General features: G+C 35.3%; 1 protein-coding gene across 3 annotated transcripts in view; it reads right to left on the bottom strand.

Moving 5' to 3' along the window:
* The window catches only part of LOC124309418 (very long-chain-fatty-acid--CoA ligase bubblegum), a 26,418-nt gene extending 9,323 nt beyond the window's left edge, over nucleotides 1-17,095 (bottom strand). Inside the window, exons 1-7 of one of the 3 annotated variants that reach the window (XM_046773076.1) lie at nucleotides 16,938-17,095; nucleotides 12,165-12,235; nucleotides 4,839-4,905; nucleotides 2,565-2,772; nucleotides 1,107-1,241; nucleotides 455-650; nucleotides 26-127 (exon numbers count right to left, since the gene is read on the bottom strand). In XM_046773076.1, the coding sequence (XP_046629032.1) occupies nucleotides 26-127; nucleotides 455-650; nucleotides 1,107-1,241; nucleotides 2,565-2,772; nucleotides 4,839-4,905; nucleotides 12,165-12,230 (774 nt within the window). In that variant the 5' untranslated portion in view covers nucleotides 12,231-12,235; nucleotides 16,938-17,095. Of the gene's footprint in view, nucleotides 1-25; nucleotides 128-454; nucleotides 651-1,106; nucleotides 1,242-2,564; nucleotides 2,773-4,838; nucleotides 4,906-9,502; nucleotides 9,630-12,164; nucleotides 12,236-14,882; nucleotides 15,040-16,937 lie in introns of those variants that run through there. The other 2 variants (XM_046773075.1, XM_046773077.1) reach the window with 2 other exon arrangements.

Raw genomic sequence — 17,095 nt, 5'->3', positions numbered from 1 at the left:
TGCAAGTTCAGGCTGAGACACTTACCGTAAATACCAAAGTGCAACATTCATTGATGCAAATTGTCCGCAAGACAGAATCCAACTTGTCATCCGACTCATTCTTACCGATTTCCAATAATTCGTTCCACTAAAAGTATTGAAAAGGTCGTTACAAATTTTTATATCTCCAGAAGTCATTATCATCACCATTGATGAGTCGTATCAAGCCACGAATCCGATGGAGGAAAATAGAACAATATGACTATGTACGACATAGTAATTTTTTAGAACTATACACTTCTTGGGCTCTATATAGAACGGTGTTTTTACAATGCTTCGTTTTACCTTATCCTTTTTGTGGATGAGAAGGTGAAAATTATTTAAAACTGTCGCAAAATTGACTTCATTGTTATATATTCACAAATCCTCCCTTATACAGTACGAAACAGAACGGCCGAAATCATAACCGACTTACACTTAGAACACCTTTCTGAGTTGGGACACCGTCATACTGTACGATAGCTTTGAGAAGGGGTAGCTTGCTTTTGATTGCCAAAATTTTCTCCAATTGTTTGGAATCCTCGACGACAATTATATTAGCTCTACTGCGTTCTGCGCAGTACAGGCAAGCTTCTGCGGAGTTAGTTGTATAAATCCCGGAGGCAAATCCTCTGCAGAAATAAAATTACCCAAAACTAGAAGCGTTCTTTTTCCAGCACACTATATCTAATACATGTTCATTATTTTTCATCATCCTTTCAGAATAAGATCAAAACATTTTTGTAACCGAAAAAGATTGTAGCCAAAAGTCGTCCGAAAGATTGAAAAAATATCTAATTGTCCAGAGACTCATCGTGTCGAACTATATACTTCGTCTCGAACACGACTTCATAAGTCAAAAGTGGTTTGTTCATGATAAATTTCATCCCATGACGTCACTCATCTGTCGAGGTCATTTTTTAGAGTATGAATTTTGGGAAGTTACTAAAACAACTTATGTCTTCGCTGCTTGGCAAACAAGTATTAACAATCAGGATTTTAAAATGTTCATGTCAAAAATTTATGTAAGAATTTCCACAGGAATTGTTCATCATTTTATTCTGCAACTTTTGACGTAATTAGCTCACCCAGCATGTATGGCTGCGAGATCGGAGATGAACCATTCCGGACTGTTGAACCCAAGGATACAGACACTATGGTGGCGCTCGAGTCCAAGCTTCAAGAATGCTCTCGCCACGATCCGAACCTGGTTATGGTATTCTCTGTCCATAAAAATTATAATCTCAGTATGATCACAACAATTGGTGGTTGTTTGGGGATCAGTCAGAAACGAAAAAATATAAATACTGAAACAGAATGGTTTGCTACTTTTTATATCAGAATTTACCAAATTAGTACATTTGTACGACTCGTCTTCCGTAAACAGCATAACCATCTTCATTTATTACAGTGACTTCTTGAATATATATAAATGAACGTACACCTTGCAATTAGAGCTGGAATTAGAGCTATTATATAATTCTAAGTAACATGTAGCATCGTTCAAACTCGGACTGCATTGTCATAGTTCAGAAATAATTACAAACGTAAAACGCAAACGCGCACAAGAGATCAGTCAAAATATCCGCCCTGTTGTTTCTCAGGATCGTCCATTATATTATTAGTTTTCAAATGAATACGTAATCACATCAAGTGAAATCGGCTGCAAAAACAATCATCGGCATTCTTTACAAAATCAGTCTGCAGTTCACACAGTCAGAACAGCAGCGTACTTCACATGGTCCTAATAATTTTTATATTGAAGCTTTCGAATAAAAAAAATGAAAAAAGAAAATAACTAGGGCTTTTGAGAAGCCCTCTCCCGAGGAGGTAACCGTTCTTGAAGTTGAATGTACACATGACTTGAGGACTTGAAGACTTCATGATTTCACATTATTAACGTGACTTCGAGTGACACCCGGCTGCCTAAGAGGCTAAAACGGTAAAATATTGTAGCATTTTCCTTATGGATCCAAGACATCAACAGCCCATGGTATTTTTCAGAAAAGATCAAGAAATAAATTCTGCGCACATAAATATTTTGTAATCATTTGTTATCTATACTAAAGAAATATGGATCGCTTCTTTAAACTGGAATGCATGCTTCATCGTCTGCAGTTCTGTAAAAGTGATCAGACAAGTCGCAATATCTTTTATCTTTTTTCTTTTTTGGACACTACATTATTTCCTTCACCTATCGAAGTGGATTCAAATGTCTCAACACGCGTGTTACTTTTTCTAAGTGAATCCTTATGCGCATAAATTACTGGCGGGGTGATGACATTGTTTAACAAAGTCCGTATCATGCTTAGAATGCCATAATTGTTTCAGACGATTGTAACACGCAATTCTTGAATATGTATGACGTATGCAGAGTTACGAATACTTCAAGGTAATTATAGCGACATTGATGACAGAGAAACTATAAGAATGGTCTAATCATTTGTCAATTTTCCTAATTACTAACTTCGGGTCAGGCAGTGATCCCGCCGATTGAATAGCTGGATTAAAGTTCTAATGCCAATTTAGTTCGAAATAAAACGTACTTGAAGGTATAGGTAACTCTTCGCCCATCGACTCCTTCACGGGATACCAACGCTGGAAAGTCGGGGTTTTCCCTGGCCGTTTTTGCCAGCAATCCCGGCACTGAGATAGGCACATGATCGGCGATTCCATTTTTTTCAAATTCAATGCGAACTCGACCGGCTGCTTCAGTCGTAGATATCGAATCAGATGCAAGTACTTGGTCTGGTCCTGAATCCAACAAATCAATTCCATCGTTATAATAGTAAATGAAATAGCTACAGATATATCAACATCCTTAAAAAAAACGTCATCACGCCGTGATATTGTCCTTTCAACCCATTTCGTTGCATTTTTGATTTCTTTTACCACAAAAAATTAACTCCAAGTGTGAAGTTTCATCATTTACTTTCGTAATAACAACGAGTGAAACTAATTATTTTCGTGTATTCGTACTCCAACATTGTAATATATTTTATGATACAGTTGTTTATTACGTAGGTATACCTGACTGAATGACAATTTTATATAAATTAAACTTTGAACGTTGATTAACATATGAACGCTTTCATTAACGATTTTTATCCATCAGAGTTTTTTTTGTAGAACGTTCAATTCGCTACAATAATATGTATTTTTCATTATTGTCGGTATATCCGTCAACGAATTATAAAATTCCGGAGAGCAAAAAAAGTTTTTCCCATGTTATTTCCATAAGATACTTCGATGACAAAGCGGACTATCTTAAACTTGTTATAGAAAGCTCAAATTTTTAGGGAATTTTTTTGTATCAATTTGAAAGCGTTTAAGCCCCTGAGAGCATAAAAATTCAAAAATAGCCCTATCAAGGATCACCCTAATGTCCACAGTAATGCAATTATATTTCTCTGCCTGCGGAGGTATACAGCTAGCGCCAAAATCTCTATCTTGCGTAATTCAATCGATAAGAGCAATCGGAACTATTGAGAGGTGAGTGTAAGTCTCGCCAGCAAGTGCGGAGGAAAATAGTGTGGGCACATGGGTCCGTAGAAAAAGCCTTCCCCTATTACCCCCGCCCGGAACTACTGAGAGGTTGAACTGTATTCAAATTTTGTATCATTCAATTGGTGAAGACACGACAGACAATATGACTGACATCGAAAGAAAAGAAAAGAAAATCTGTCGGTAAATTCTTACTCGATAAATGCTCTGAATTCAACCGGTTTCTATTTCTTTTAGTGTTGATGGTTAAACAGGCGTAGGAGATAATTGCACAGAAATTCACATTGATTCAAATATTTCGATATTATCCATGAACATAGTTGAATGATTTTAGAACACTCAGAATAAAATATCCGAAAAACACGGTAATCATTGTTTGCATGCTAATTTTCGCGGGGCTTTGATAACATTAAAATCTCCTCACCGTGAATATTGGATTTATATGGTAATCTGACAATAGAGTATGCAATAAAAAAACTTGCAGCAATATAATTATATGTACACAGTATTTCCGAGTAAATGCCGCAGTATGTTGGATTGCCATCACTGAGGGGCACAAATATCGTTAAGACAGACCTACCGAGTTATCGGTAGAACTTTTAACGCGCTATCTGATGGGTTACGTACCGATAACTCGGTGGGTCTGTTTTAACGATACTTGTGCCCCTAATTGGGAGGCAACCTGACATACTGTAGCGTTCACTCAGAAACACCCTGTATATTAGAGTGACCAGCAATCATAGAAACTTTGGCAATCTGGAAATTTGGAAGCCTCAGCGATTTTTTTCAATCAAAGCTCAGTTAATAGAAAATTTAACCAAGCGTCGACTGAAGATGAACAAAGACTCTCAGCTCTGGATGAGCCTGCAAGTCAAACTGAGTGATCTTGAAGGTAATTGGAGATCCCTTTGCTAAGGACGCTCTGGTGGGAGTGTATAAAAAATGAGTTGTAAGCGGAGGATACAGAAATTTCGGCCAAACCCTTCACCTTCTCTTGTTTATAAAAATTCATCGTACCGCTTTCGCAGGGTTTGGCGATCCTCGAATTATAACGCAAAGTTTTGTAAATTTTACACACCGGCAAAATAAAAATAGGCTGTAAAAGATGGTGGTGTTGAAATCGGCGAAAATTCACCGGTGGCGACTAATATACAACAGTATTCGTGGTAAATGCGAAAATTTAACATTACATAATGTTGCGAGTAAATAAAAATCAGATTTGGTGTTAGGTTGACACTACATTATACTGCTCTAGAGAATTTTGCATTGGCCAATAACTGAACACCCTGTATGTATATGGTATTCTCGACACTCACCGTCTAGGTCTGTTTGGCTTGAAATGGCGAATTCGACCCCAGAGCCGTTTGCAGCAGCTGTTGATCTCTGAAAGATAGAAAGTGAGGTCAATTTAAGCAAATTTAATACGTGATGATGACGAAATTTGCGATACATTTAGAGTAAGTTTAACGTAATTGATCCACAAGACTTTCTGCGTTAATAGAAAACGTGCTGTTCTTAAGGAAGTGCCTGTTCGAAATAACGTCACTGCTGAATACAGACTCAATATAATTAACTGAAAACTGCAATAAAATTCAATCTAAAATTCATATCTTTTTTGCAATCAACCGATTGTCAAATGTTAAGCAAAGTTTTGAAGAAGATACATCAGACTTTTAGGAAAAATATGTTATTGCTATATTTCGTTAAAAAAGTATACTCATTTGGGGCTTTTGAAAATCAAAAAATTCGGAGAGCTGAAGTATGGAAAAACTCGATGAAAAGGCTGCGAAATATTGTTTATAAAGTATGTATACTTTTCTGGTTGCGAGGTGAAATATATATTATAAAAAAAAGTGATTCGATTAGTATTAATTTTTCTTCTCTTCTGCCACTATACATACAATGGGTTGTAAACAAACTATGGAAATCGTGGCTGTGAATATTTATATGATCATTTACGCTCCGTCAGCGTCATTATAAATGGAATACATGCATGTTAGCAACAAAGAAATAAAGTTGACAATGTCACTCACTAACTCAATAGTATAGTTTGAATTTCGCCTGAGCTGGGTATCCATCTCAGTCTATCGGTCTAGAATTAAATCGATCGAATCTTGAAGTATAATTTACACAAAACAAAAAACTTTCTATTAGTTTAAAAAATATGAGGTTCAATTCCGGTCGGATTTCATGTGCTGTTGCCTAAATGCAACAGTAATCTGTTTGTTCAGGCTACCGGTGTTTTCATTTAAATAAGGCCTCGTCTTAACTTTATCGTTAGGCCGATATAAAATTATTGCAACTGTTGCAAGAAAGTATAAAGTCATTTTCATTTTATACCCAGAACGATATTTTATCAGCTGCGGTAAAAAATAAAAATAGTCCCAGACTGTACGGTAAACAGAACCCGAAATTTTTCTCGGTGTAATCCTAGTTTCAGTCAACGGAACAATGTCGATAGAATGCTATAAAATACACTGTTACGCACTAAAGTGCGTTTCGCAAAAATGGATCTCGGCATAATATAGCTCTTAATTTTGAAAAACTCCGACTTTGACAACAGATCGCAGCTCCCACACCGACGAGGGATAAAAAATATCAAACGATTATCAAAATACCGTCTTTACGTTACAAATGCAATACGTTACAAAAGCTTGTCCCAAAGCACTCTAAAGCTGCTTCGAGCGTATGCCTCGGATATGTACCAAAGATAGACAGCCTGGGCGGTTTTTTTGTCGAAGCCGAAAAGGAACACCCTGCATACCAGAGAGACACAGAAAATGACCCAGAGCTGCTCGTCTTTACCGACTGATTCGACGACACATTTTTTCCCCATAATAAATTGACGTAGTTCGATATTCAAATAAATACCGTATATATGTGATAAATTAAACGTGCTTGTACCCTTTCAGGTCAGTAAGAACAGTTTTTCGATTCAAAAATTCAACGTCACCCATAGTGATCCCCTTTGGTTAATTAACTCCTTATAGCTACGCTCAAGGCAATGAGACTTTGCTCGGAGGTATTTATGAATCAAGTCTCTATCGCAATGCTAAATTTGTGAATTTATGAATGGAATGAAAAAAGGGCAGCACCGTTACGAGAAATATTCAAAGAAAATTGTCACCCCAGGGGAATAGATTATAAGTAATGAATTTTTAATCGCTTCGAACAAATCGTTAAGAAAGCATTGATATCTTGGAGATACAATCAAACTGATACATTTTCCGGTAACGATGTTGCAATTGATAGGTGATTATTTTTTCACTAAATCCAGATTTAGTAGTACAGTAGTCATTGACTAACAACAAGTTTCCATCTGGTTCTGAATCCCGCTGAATCTAAAACCTCAACATGCGGTAAAGATCAAACAATGACAGCATTGGTACAAGAGATAGTTCCATGCAATTAGAGTTTAAAAAAAGGTAGATTTTGAATTGTGTTTCAGATTGAAACGCAGTAATTCACTCAATTCGTATAATTAAACAAGAATGGTTATATGTATATTACAGTTTTTATGTTTACACAATATATGCACCTGGGTTTGAGCTCGCTGATTGGTTGAGGAATAGTTTTGACTAACTCAACAGCGGTGAAATTATAACAGTATGAAAAATGTGAGGTTCAAAATAAACCGCCAGGCATTGTACAGCAAAAACCCGTTACGTTCAACTTTTCCTTGGTAAGAATGCACGAACTTCTCCCACTACTACTGCAAACGCCAATGCTCGAAACATTTCTACGGGACGAAACGTAATGAATCAAAGTTTCAAAAAATGTCAAACCACTTCACTTGCATCCAACTAAAAAAGTCCCCGTGAGGTACGAATTTTCTTTTACATTAGTCGATTTCGCTAGAGCTAAATACAAATATGACAAGATGATACCTAAAAAACCGCTGAAAATTATAAATTTTTCTTTTCCCAATTATAAATGTTTCGAATATTTAAGTATTTCACTTCAAAGTTATTCTCATTTATATCTCAATATTGCCATGCTCTTTGAAAAACGCATAGCTGAAGTTTCACTGTATTAATGACAACAGAGGCCGTATTATTTTCAATTTTTTAAAACACCAATAGCACATCGTTCGTACAATTTTTTTGCCGCAATAGTTGATTTTATAAGTCGACAAAATTTTATGTAAATCATCAATAATGAAAATATCTTGTACGCGAATACTGAATTTTTTGGTACTAAATGATATTCGCAACTCATAACGGATTCATGAAAATTCGATCAATTACCTAGTTTCCATTGTGTTTCAGATATTTTCTGTATTAACATCACATTGATTTTAGTTAAATTAAACTCGATCAGCTTCGGTTACATTTTTTAAACCGTTGTGCCATAATCTTGTTGTTTGAAGGACGAACATCCAAGTGCAAGAAATTGCGTAATCACGATCAAAGCTTTTGACGAAGAGAACCTGAGAAAATGTAGAGCGACATTGAAAAAGGTCAAAATTCAATAGATATCATGGCTCGTAAAAACCGTTGAATATTCAACGAATTGATGATGCTGAAGCTAGCCGCCGATTTATAAAAAGTTCTCACATGCACAGATTTTCATGTAAATACCACTCGAAACAATGGAGTTTTAGATTCTAATACTTACCCACTGATTCGTATAGTTTGATCATGCAAAATTACCATATTACGTTACATGTGCAGAAAGTTGTTGTTTCCTGATGAGTGTAAAGTTTGCAAATTTACCGCAAAAGCGAGTGCTATTTTCGCACGATACTTTCCAACATATCTGTGAACAAAAGTTTGAATCGAGAAGCAACAAGGGCGCCACTGATGGCGCGTAAAATTTGAATCAGGTTGTCTGCCCTGAATGACGCAGTGTGTAAAATTGAATTATACGAAAGTGCGCATGCGCCAAAAAAGTATCCTAATGTGTATAACCGAGCATATCAGAGTTGTGCGCGTGCGCCAACGTCGTTTTACAGAACCGTTGGGAAATCAGGCCATTACGCACGCTCCACGACATCGAAAACCGAACTTTTCCGGATGGTGTTGGAAAATTAGTTGCGAAGTTGATTGCACGAGGCGGATGCGACCATTTGTCGCACTAGTGTCACGTACTACTTTTTGTAAAGAGTGCAGGAAAAGTCCCTCTGTTGTTAAAAAAACGTGCGCAAAAGTAACTAGGGTGTTAAAATAGCGTGTAAAAAAGTAACTAGTGGCTATAAGAGACTGTAGTCGATTACAGGCACCAAGAGAAGAACTTTTGATGCACATGTTACAAAAAATACGTCTCGCTATTTGGTAAATTCCACTTGTGGTTACGTCACTTAACATTTTGCTCGGATAAATTATTCAAATTTATTGCGAAACCGAACGCAAAGTTATACTGAAAAAATACATGATAATTTCCCTATAAATTCAACCAGCAACAAAATCTTGATATATTATTATTTCCATTTCATTGCCTGTCCAAAAATAACTGCCATATGCAAAGATAGAATTTGAAATTCTCAAGTTACGACTTACTTCGAGGAACTGCGTAAAAAGCTGAGACCAGAATCAACCGACGAATGATTTCCTGAGTCGATATGTATACTTCAGTAACGACTGTAAGGCTTTATAAAACTGCCGATTGTGAGTTATACATTGTAAAAAAAAAAACATATCCGTAATGACTGTAATATCGTGAGTTAGTTGTAAAGCAATTCTGACTGTACACATTGAATTAAACATAAACCGAAGAATCCACGATGAAGAAATAAAATCGAGGAAAAAATTGCGTAATATGAAATTGGCGAATGACTGGTTTGATCAGCCGATCGTACGATGAGCAGCATATCGATTATAAAAACCACTATAATATCTGAGTCTTGGCTTAGGCTGTTGAAAGTTCACTGATAAGAACTATGTATGACTTTAATCGCCGTTAACTCTCGATATCAGTATAACGTATCTGAACTGACGTGTTTCTCAATCTTTTATATACTGAACCTTTTTAAACCGCTTACCATTTCTTCTTCCAGAGCTAGGTGGTATAACGAATGCAGCAACTTCGAACTTTGGCGGACGACTGATCAACATCTGCGTCAAAACGCAAACGTTCGACCGATCGTCCCGTCGGTTAGATTAAAAATTTCGATTTCCTAACTGCTTACGGCGTGTCGATCACGATATTCTTGCATGCTTGCTCTTGGTCATTTTTTTTTTTTTTTTTAAATTTTGTATCTTTTTCTTCACATTCTAGTCGAACTATAATTTAGTGCGTAATTTTAACGAAAAATATAACGTGAAATCCAACTGGCAATGTCCTTACAGCAATGCTTTTGGTACTGTATGCACTTTGGCGACCGATTTTACCGATATTTATACAAGAAGATATACAGGCTGAGTCAGTACAAACTCCGAGAATAGGAGGAGCTTAGGCAATCAATAGTGGCCACCCCGCAGCCAATCAGACGAGTGATCAGATGGATTTTCATGATTTTCGTGAAAAGTGTTCAAACTGAGGGGCGTCTTGTTTTATTCAAAAGTCAAGTTAGAATTCCCTTGGGGGGCTAAATTTTGGGCGTTATAAAATCACACCTGTTTTTAGAAATTTTTTTTTAAAGAATATAAAAACACTTGGAGGAATTTGAGTTTGAGAGCTTTATTATTTACAGTTTCAGGAACATTTTAGAATTTTTTCATCGAAATTGATAAAAAAAAAAAAATGGCGGCATGGCGCATATAAGTAGCGAACGACTACGTTTCAATCCGATGGGACAGATTTCTCGGTCAATTTTTATCCGATCGATTTGAAATTTCGACAAAATGTGTAACTTGTTGATCGACTCAAGCTCCTGGCTAAATTTTTCAATTTCAAGCCCAAGATATTGTTATAAAAATTTTTTTAACAATTTTTTTTTTTTTTTTATAGTAAGAAGAAATTTTGTGTTCATAATCTTCTATAGGCTGTGGAAATTTTTGTTTTGCGGAACAAAAAAAATTTGCTACCTGTTACAAGTTGGACAGTGATGTCAGAAGATACGCCAACGCAAAAGACCTCGAGCTCGGTGTCGTTCGCTACTTATACGCGGCATGCCTCTATTTTGTTATTAATTTCAATAAAAAAAATTCTGAATTCTTCTTGAATCAATCAATAATAAAGCCCTCAAACTCAAATTGTTCCAAGTGTTTTTATTTCCTTTAAAGAAACTCCTAAAAGTAGGTATGATTTTAGACCGTCCAAGCTGTATCCCCCCCCCCCCCCCTCCACCTCTCCCACTCCTCCTTAAAAAACCAGCGGGCATTTGAAGAGAGCAATGATTTAGAACACATTCGACACTGTTAAGTATAACTTGTTTCTATCACTGATAATTCATCAGAGGAGCCAACTAATTTCACAAACATTTGGGCGGCGATGATAGTTGAAAACGTCGAAGAATTTGTTGACAAGTTTCTTATTTACTCGTTTGACTGGTTGCGGGGCAGTATATGTTGTGTAGCTATAATAAATTCCTTCTGTTTTCAGAGATTGTACCGACTCAACCTGTATAAAACGAGAAAGTTGTAATCAATTAATAAACCTGCAGCGTAAACGATCAAGTGCGTCAGTAAATTTAATCACTACAAGACGAGTGGATTGTAAATTATACGTTATCGCATTCATTTATGTAAGTCCTGTCCTTCGATACTTGTATACGTATATGATTGATCGTGACCTTCGCGAAGAACTTGAAAGAGAATCTTGTATATTTCGAGAAATTTCTCATCCCGTCCAAATTATTTGCGTGTACATATTCTCGTTTCATTTGACATTCGTTGCGTTTATTGCATACCCATATATTTTCAAATCTACACATATGCACTCCCAATTATTATGACTTTTTTCTGCACCTGCACATTTTAAAAATGTACTCAAAAAGTGAACCCATGCAACACGCAATGTATATTAGGGTGCTTCGGAAAGAAATGACTTACGAATTTTCAAAAGTTTCTCCACCTCAAAAGTTTGCTTAACTTAGAAGAAGGATTCTCTTTCTTTTTCTTTTTAATATTTCGAAAAACATGTCGCAGCATCTCGATTATTATTTATTTGCCGACATTTATATTCAACCTAACGATCAGCATCCGTAACATTACAAGCTGTCGAACTGAAATTTTATTTTCCGTCTTCTTTGCGACGTAAATTCATATTTTGATCGATGTAAGAAATAATACGAATTTTTCTTCACTTTCCTTCGTAAATTGAACAAGAGAAAAAAAATTTTTTTTTAATAAAGTGAAAAATCAAACGAGAAAGATTTTCCATATAACTTAGAACTCTCATATTTTCCCATAACATTTCTTTTAACATGAACAAATTTTTTTGGGGGTGCCACGTTGGACAATCTTTATTATACACATAAATTGTTTACTTTTTCTAGACTGGTGATCCACTGATGGCCACGTCAGCTAATGGCTCTGAAATTACCTCACACAAATGTAATATCTAAGATTTGTATTATAATCCGAAAGTCACTTCTCTCGTTATTCCATTAACTAACTCCAAAATAAAATTGTTGTAATAAACCTAATGCATAATGTATGTACATTCAAGATCGTGGCAACACGATGCTTGCCATTATCTGCGAGAATACGAACTTTGATCAAATTCTATATCTTCGTTTTTATCCATCTCTAAAATCTCACCTTTGATTCTGTTACGTAAGCGTTCGTCGCATGGCCGTTTAGCAACAATACTTCCTCCGTCGACATTTTATCTGCAATAAAAATGAGATGTATCTAGTATATACTATATATATATACAAAAAGTTGATATATATATATATGTATATATATAAGTTCAATCTATTCATTTAAAATCTACCGATTTATCCAGTTTATCATCATTAATATTCGACATCTTCGATTATATTTAATGTATTACCTAGATGGACTATTCCAAGAAATTTCAAGTTCACCATTACCAATTATTATTTTAACTTCAGTTTTTTTGTAATACTTTCAAATACGACATTCCGAAGTTGGAATCTGTTGAACTTTGAATTTTAAGGCTACTTCTAAACCACTTTTGGCAGTGTTACCAAATCTGAAATTGCTTCCTAGAATTTTTTAAAATAATTCTCCGATTTTTCAAATTGAGACATAACGGTAGTAAATAATTTATAACTTTTAAACCAATTATAACACCACTTTTCGCAAGGTTTTAAAATTTTTCCAATCTTGCGTTGAAAGTTTTACCGTAATTTGTTCAATTTTCTAAGGGATCACAATTTTATAATATTCAATAATATACGGATTTAAATTTTGTGACAATTCCACGAGGTATCAGACGATTTTTAATGAGGCTTTTCTAGAAAATTTTCAAACAAATTTCGGTAATCAGATTTTGACGGGGTGCTATGAATTTCCATAGAATAAAAAGTATGTGTGCTCAAAATTCTTCCGATAATTCCACTAAGATTTCAGGTATTTTTACGAAGAATTGAAGGCGAGTTATTTACAATTACAGATATACCGCATACGAATAACTTTTATCCTTTCTCCCACTGATTATTTATGCTATATGTATACCTATACCGCAGCGGATGATGTGACGCGGTCAAAGTCCACGCTAAGATTTTAGCGGTTTTCGCTATCGTAATTATCACTATAGTCTATACTACGCGAATGCGTATAATACTATACACATATGTGCGATAGTCTCCTACAAAAAGTTGATATGAAAATTTCATAAAAAAAACTTGTCCATCTCTTTTCCTGGGAAACTATTCCTATTGATTGAAATGATTGATTTTTTTTTTTGTATACCGATGCGACAATATTGACTTGCGGCATAGTTCCGATGCGGAAAATTTTTTTTCCAAGCAATCGCGTGGCTCAAAAAATATATTATTTAAAACTAGAAGGAAAAACATTATCAGGTTTGATGCGTCGTACAGATACCGATACGCAAGGCGTTGTAAAGACTTTGTATTCTTGATTCTGACGATGATAATAATAATTTAATCCTTTATACTTGTGCTTGCTGCATGCGTAAAGAATAAATATGTACCTACTTCGGTTTTAAATGAAACAACAGAGATGGTCCAATGTTGAAAATGAAACACAGGCTTCCTAGTCAGTTTTACCTAACATAAATAATTGATCAACTTTTGTTTAAATATTAATTTTACCTATTTATGGTTGAACTTGACATCACAAAATATATCCATTGCCATTGCCCGCGGCATTAGACGCGCATATAAAAATACAGACGTAATATCAAAGATTTACACATGTAAGAACTCAATTAAATATCATTGAAATTTTTAACCTCAACTTCGTGTCGCATAAAATTTTTTCCGAGTAAGGAATTCAACGAGGTTTCAATTGGTAATATTATAGTGACGAAACATTCGCGAATAAATCACTATTTTCTTAATTTTACAATGATTTTGAAGGAACTAAGATCTCGAAATACGAGTGTGTCTTGTTTTATTACGGTTTACTAACTTTCAGACAGTTACGAAATAGCAAAATAACGGTTTTTTCCTTAGCATGAATCGTTACGATAACGTTACTAACTTCAATGTAACGAAATTCATTTGTTATTCAAATTAAACTTTTGTAGCACGGATACCTCGACCAATGATTTCGACCCGAAATTATACACTCATTGTCATTAGAATTTTACACAACAACAAGTTTATAAGAGCCGTTGGATCAAACAAATGATTAGGTTTACATTTTATATACATATTTTCATTGGGCGTTCAAAATGACTGTAATTTTTTAATCATTTCAATTATATGGTTCAATTATATTTCAATCATGGTTTTTCAAGCTTTTACCAGCAGGTTTGCTCATTGTCAACAAAAAAAGAAAAAAATATCACTACAGATTTTACGTGCTAGATAAAAAAAAAAAAAAAAAAAAAAAGGGTCATACTCTGAACAAATTTGGATATCCCTGAATTTTTTTTTATTTTACGCTTTGGTACAAAATCATTACAATAACAATACAGATATGGTAAGAAAAATATAGTCACATGCAAATTAATATCAACAATAAAACTTGGAATATTTCATCCAAATTAACGAACAGTTTCAACACTTTCAAGTCATCTCTTTTTTTTTTTTTATCATATAGGCCACGTAATTTTTAGTCGAACTTTTATTTGTAGTGACGATTAACAGAATGATGTGCGCACAAACAAAACTCACGCGAGAATTTGGAAAAGCACGAGAAAGAAAATCGCGTTATTCGATTCGACACTTTTCGAAATTATCAAGGTTCGATGTTTATAAGTGCTTATTCGTAAATTGTTAGAACACCGTTCGTACTATCCTACACTTATAATATCCGTGGATTAATGATTACTGCATTGGTGGGGTGCAACAATGCCGTACTACATATTTTATATACCTTTGCAAAGTAAAATCACCATCGTAGGTAGCGTAGTCGGTATAATACAAGCACTTCCTTCTCGCGTGTCACCTCATACGATACTAGGGCTAACGCTATAAAGAGTAAACGCGGTGGTGTGACATCCCTGGAAATCAATAGACCAAGGCATCACACCATTATTGGCGGGAAATTTGAACCCTGCAGTCGTACGCCGCAACAACAAAAGAAGAACTCCGAAGTGATCTTTGTTCGTACTTTGTACTTTTTCACGTAACCGCGTGTAATCTGCATAATGAGACGATATTAAGTGGTGTGTGCATACACGCATACATAACCCACGTGTTCACGTATGATAATCTATGATTAAGATCTCATGAACGTTTTTATAAGTGTAGGTTAACGTTTGGAAGTATTGTGAGAAAACGCGTTTTCACTGTCCTGATGATAAATAAGCAATTACAAGAAAGGTATAATAATGTTTGTTCGCCTATCAAGTACCCGGGGTTTTAATTTGTTTTTTTTTTCCGTTACCTAAGAATCAACGCGATTGCATACAATTTATCAGGTAGAAGTGACGCTGCCGTATTTCTGTATCTGTGAACGATAAAATTGAAAACAAAAAAAAAAAAATGTATGACGTGTGTTTTCTCATAAGCAAAGCAGTTAAATTATTTCCGTGCCCGATGATAATCGATGAAATAATTTTTTAAATGCTCTAATTATACTTGGCACCGTAAGCCGATTTTTCATTCTCCGAAACAGAGATTTGAAAATATATTTTTCGGTTGTTGATGTTTTACCTTCATTGGTACGTTCTATGTCTCATAGATGTTTGCGGTTTCGATAACATTTTTACGTTTCATCACCTTTCGTGATATAAGAAACGTATTGATTTTGGTCGCAAAACGTTTATTATAATTTGATCGAATCTTTACGGTTTTGAACCTTTAAAATACGAAAACCAGGTTACTAGGGAAAGGTCGGTACGTCTGTCTGTCAATCTGCCCGACAAACTGCCGCGACGATCTCGGAATCGGCTAAATGAACAAATCCGAAACTTACAGGATTTTACAAGAAAATGATGGGCGTGAAAAATGATCAAGTCTTGTTTAATTTGAACTTCAGGTTCTAGCGGTAATGAATCGATTTTCAATGTTTTCCCGACAAACCTACACTTTTGCTCTCTATTACTTTTTCTAACTGAACGGTTATATTTCGACAAGTTTATTTATTTACTTGAAAAAGATTTATAAATTTTTTGTTTCATCGTGTAAAATTGAAGAAAAAAAATTATGCACATTTTTCCCCGTTTTTCTAGTATCGCGATGAAACTAGTTTTTCCGGTTTGTTATACCGAATGAAGTTTATCTATTCGTTGTTTTTCTATTTTTTTTGCGGTATAAAATCACATATCGTGCGTCGGGATTTAAAGAACTCACAATGTTTGTCTTTACCGTAAAAGTATGTTCCTTATCTGGAACATCACAGGTGTGACGAAATGCAGCGCCCCCGACCAATGTAATAAACTAATTGTTATTAATGGGATTTACATTTTACATTGAACGCATCACCTGATTATATCTGTTATAAATATACACACGTACATAGAAACACACACATCCATATACGATACCTCGTGTAAGTTGATAAGATATGCATGACCAATATTGGTCTGCACAACAAGAAGAGTTTTTAATATTTTTGCGTTCCACTTATATTATCACTGATAACTGATGAGGTTTTCTGTACACTATTCCACAACTGTAAAAATCAAATGCTTCACGGATGCTCGGAAACTAAACTACTCGACAAAAGAAGGTCTAATGGTGCAAAGAAAAAAAAAAAAAACGCAACACAAAATTTGAAAAGAAAATTTTTTTTTCAAAAGGCAATGCAAAGCAATCGGTAGAATGATATATTTGCACCTGGAAGAAGGTATACGTGGTATGTGGCAAACGGACTGAATGGAGAAGGTAAACAACGGTATAGCTCAACCAAAAGTGGAACGAGCAACGGTATAACTACTTCATTTATAAACTAAACAGTATTTCATCTCGATCCACGCATACTCACAGCTGTGTTGGATGCTGCTAAGTCGGTTGCCTGTAGCCAGCTGAGTTTCGTATTTTTCTACGTATACGCTATGTCGACGACCGGCGGAGTTCCGCACTGGTTAACGGACGGAGTTCAACTGATGAGTTAACGGCGCGAGGCATACAGGGTGTCACGTG

This window comes from Neodiprion virginianus, chromosome 7, assembly GCF_021901495.1.
Source record: "Neodiprion virginianus isolate iyNeoVirg1 chromosome 7, iyNeoVirg1.1, whole genome shotgun sequence".
NCBI lineage: Eukaryota > Metazoa > Arthropoda > Insecta > Hymenoptera > Diprionidae > Neodiprion > Neodiprion virginianus.
The sequence above is the reverse complement of the archived record's forward strand: the minus strand, read 5'-3'. Positions and strand labels throughout refer to the sequence as shown.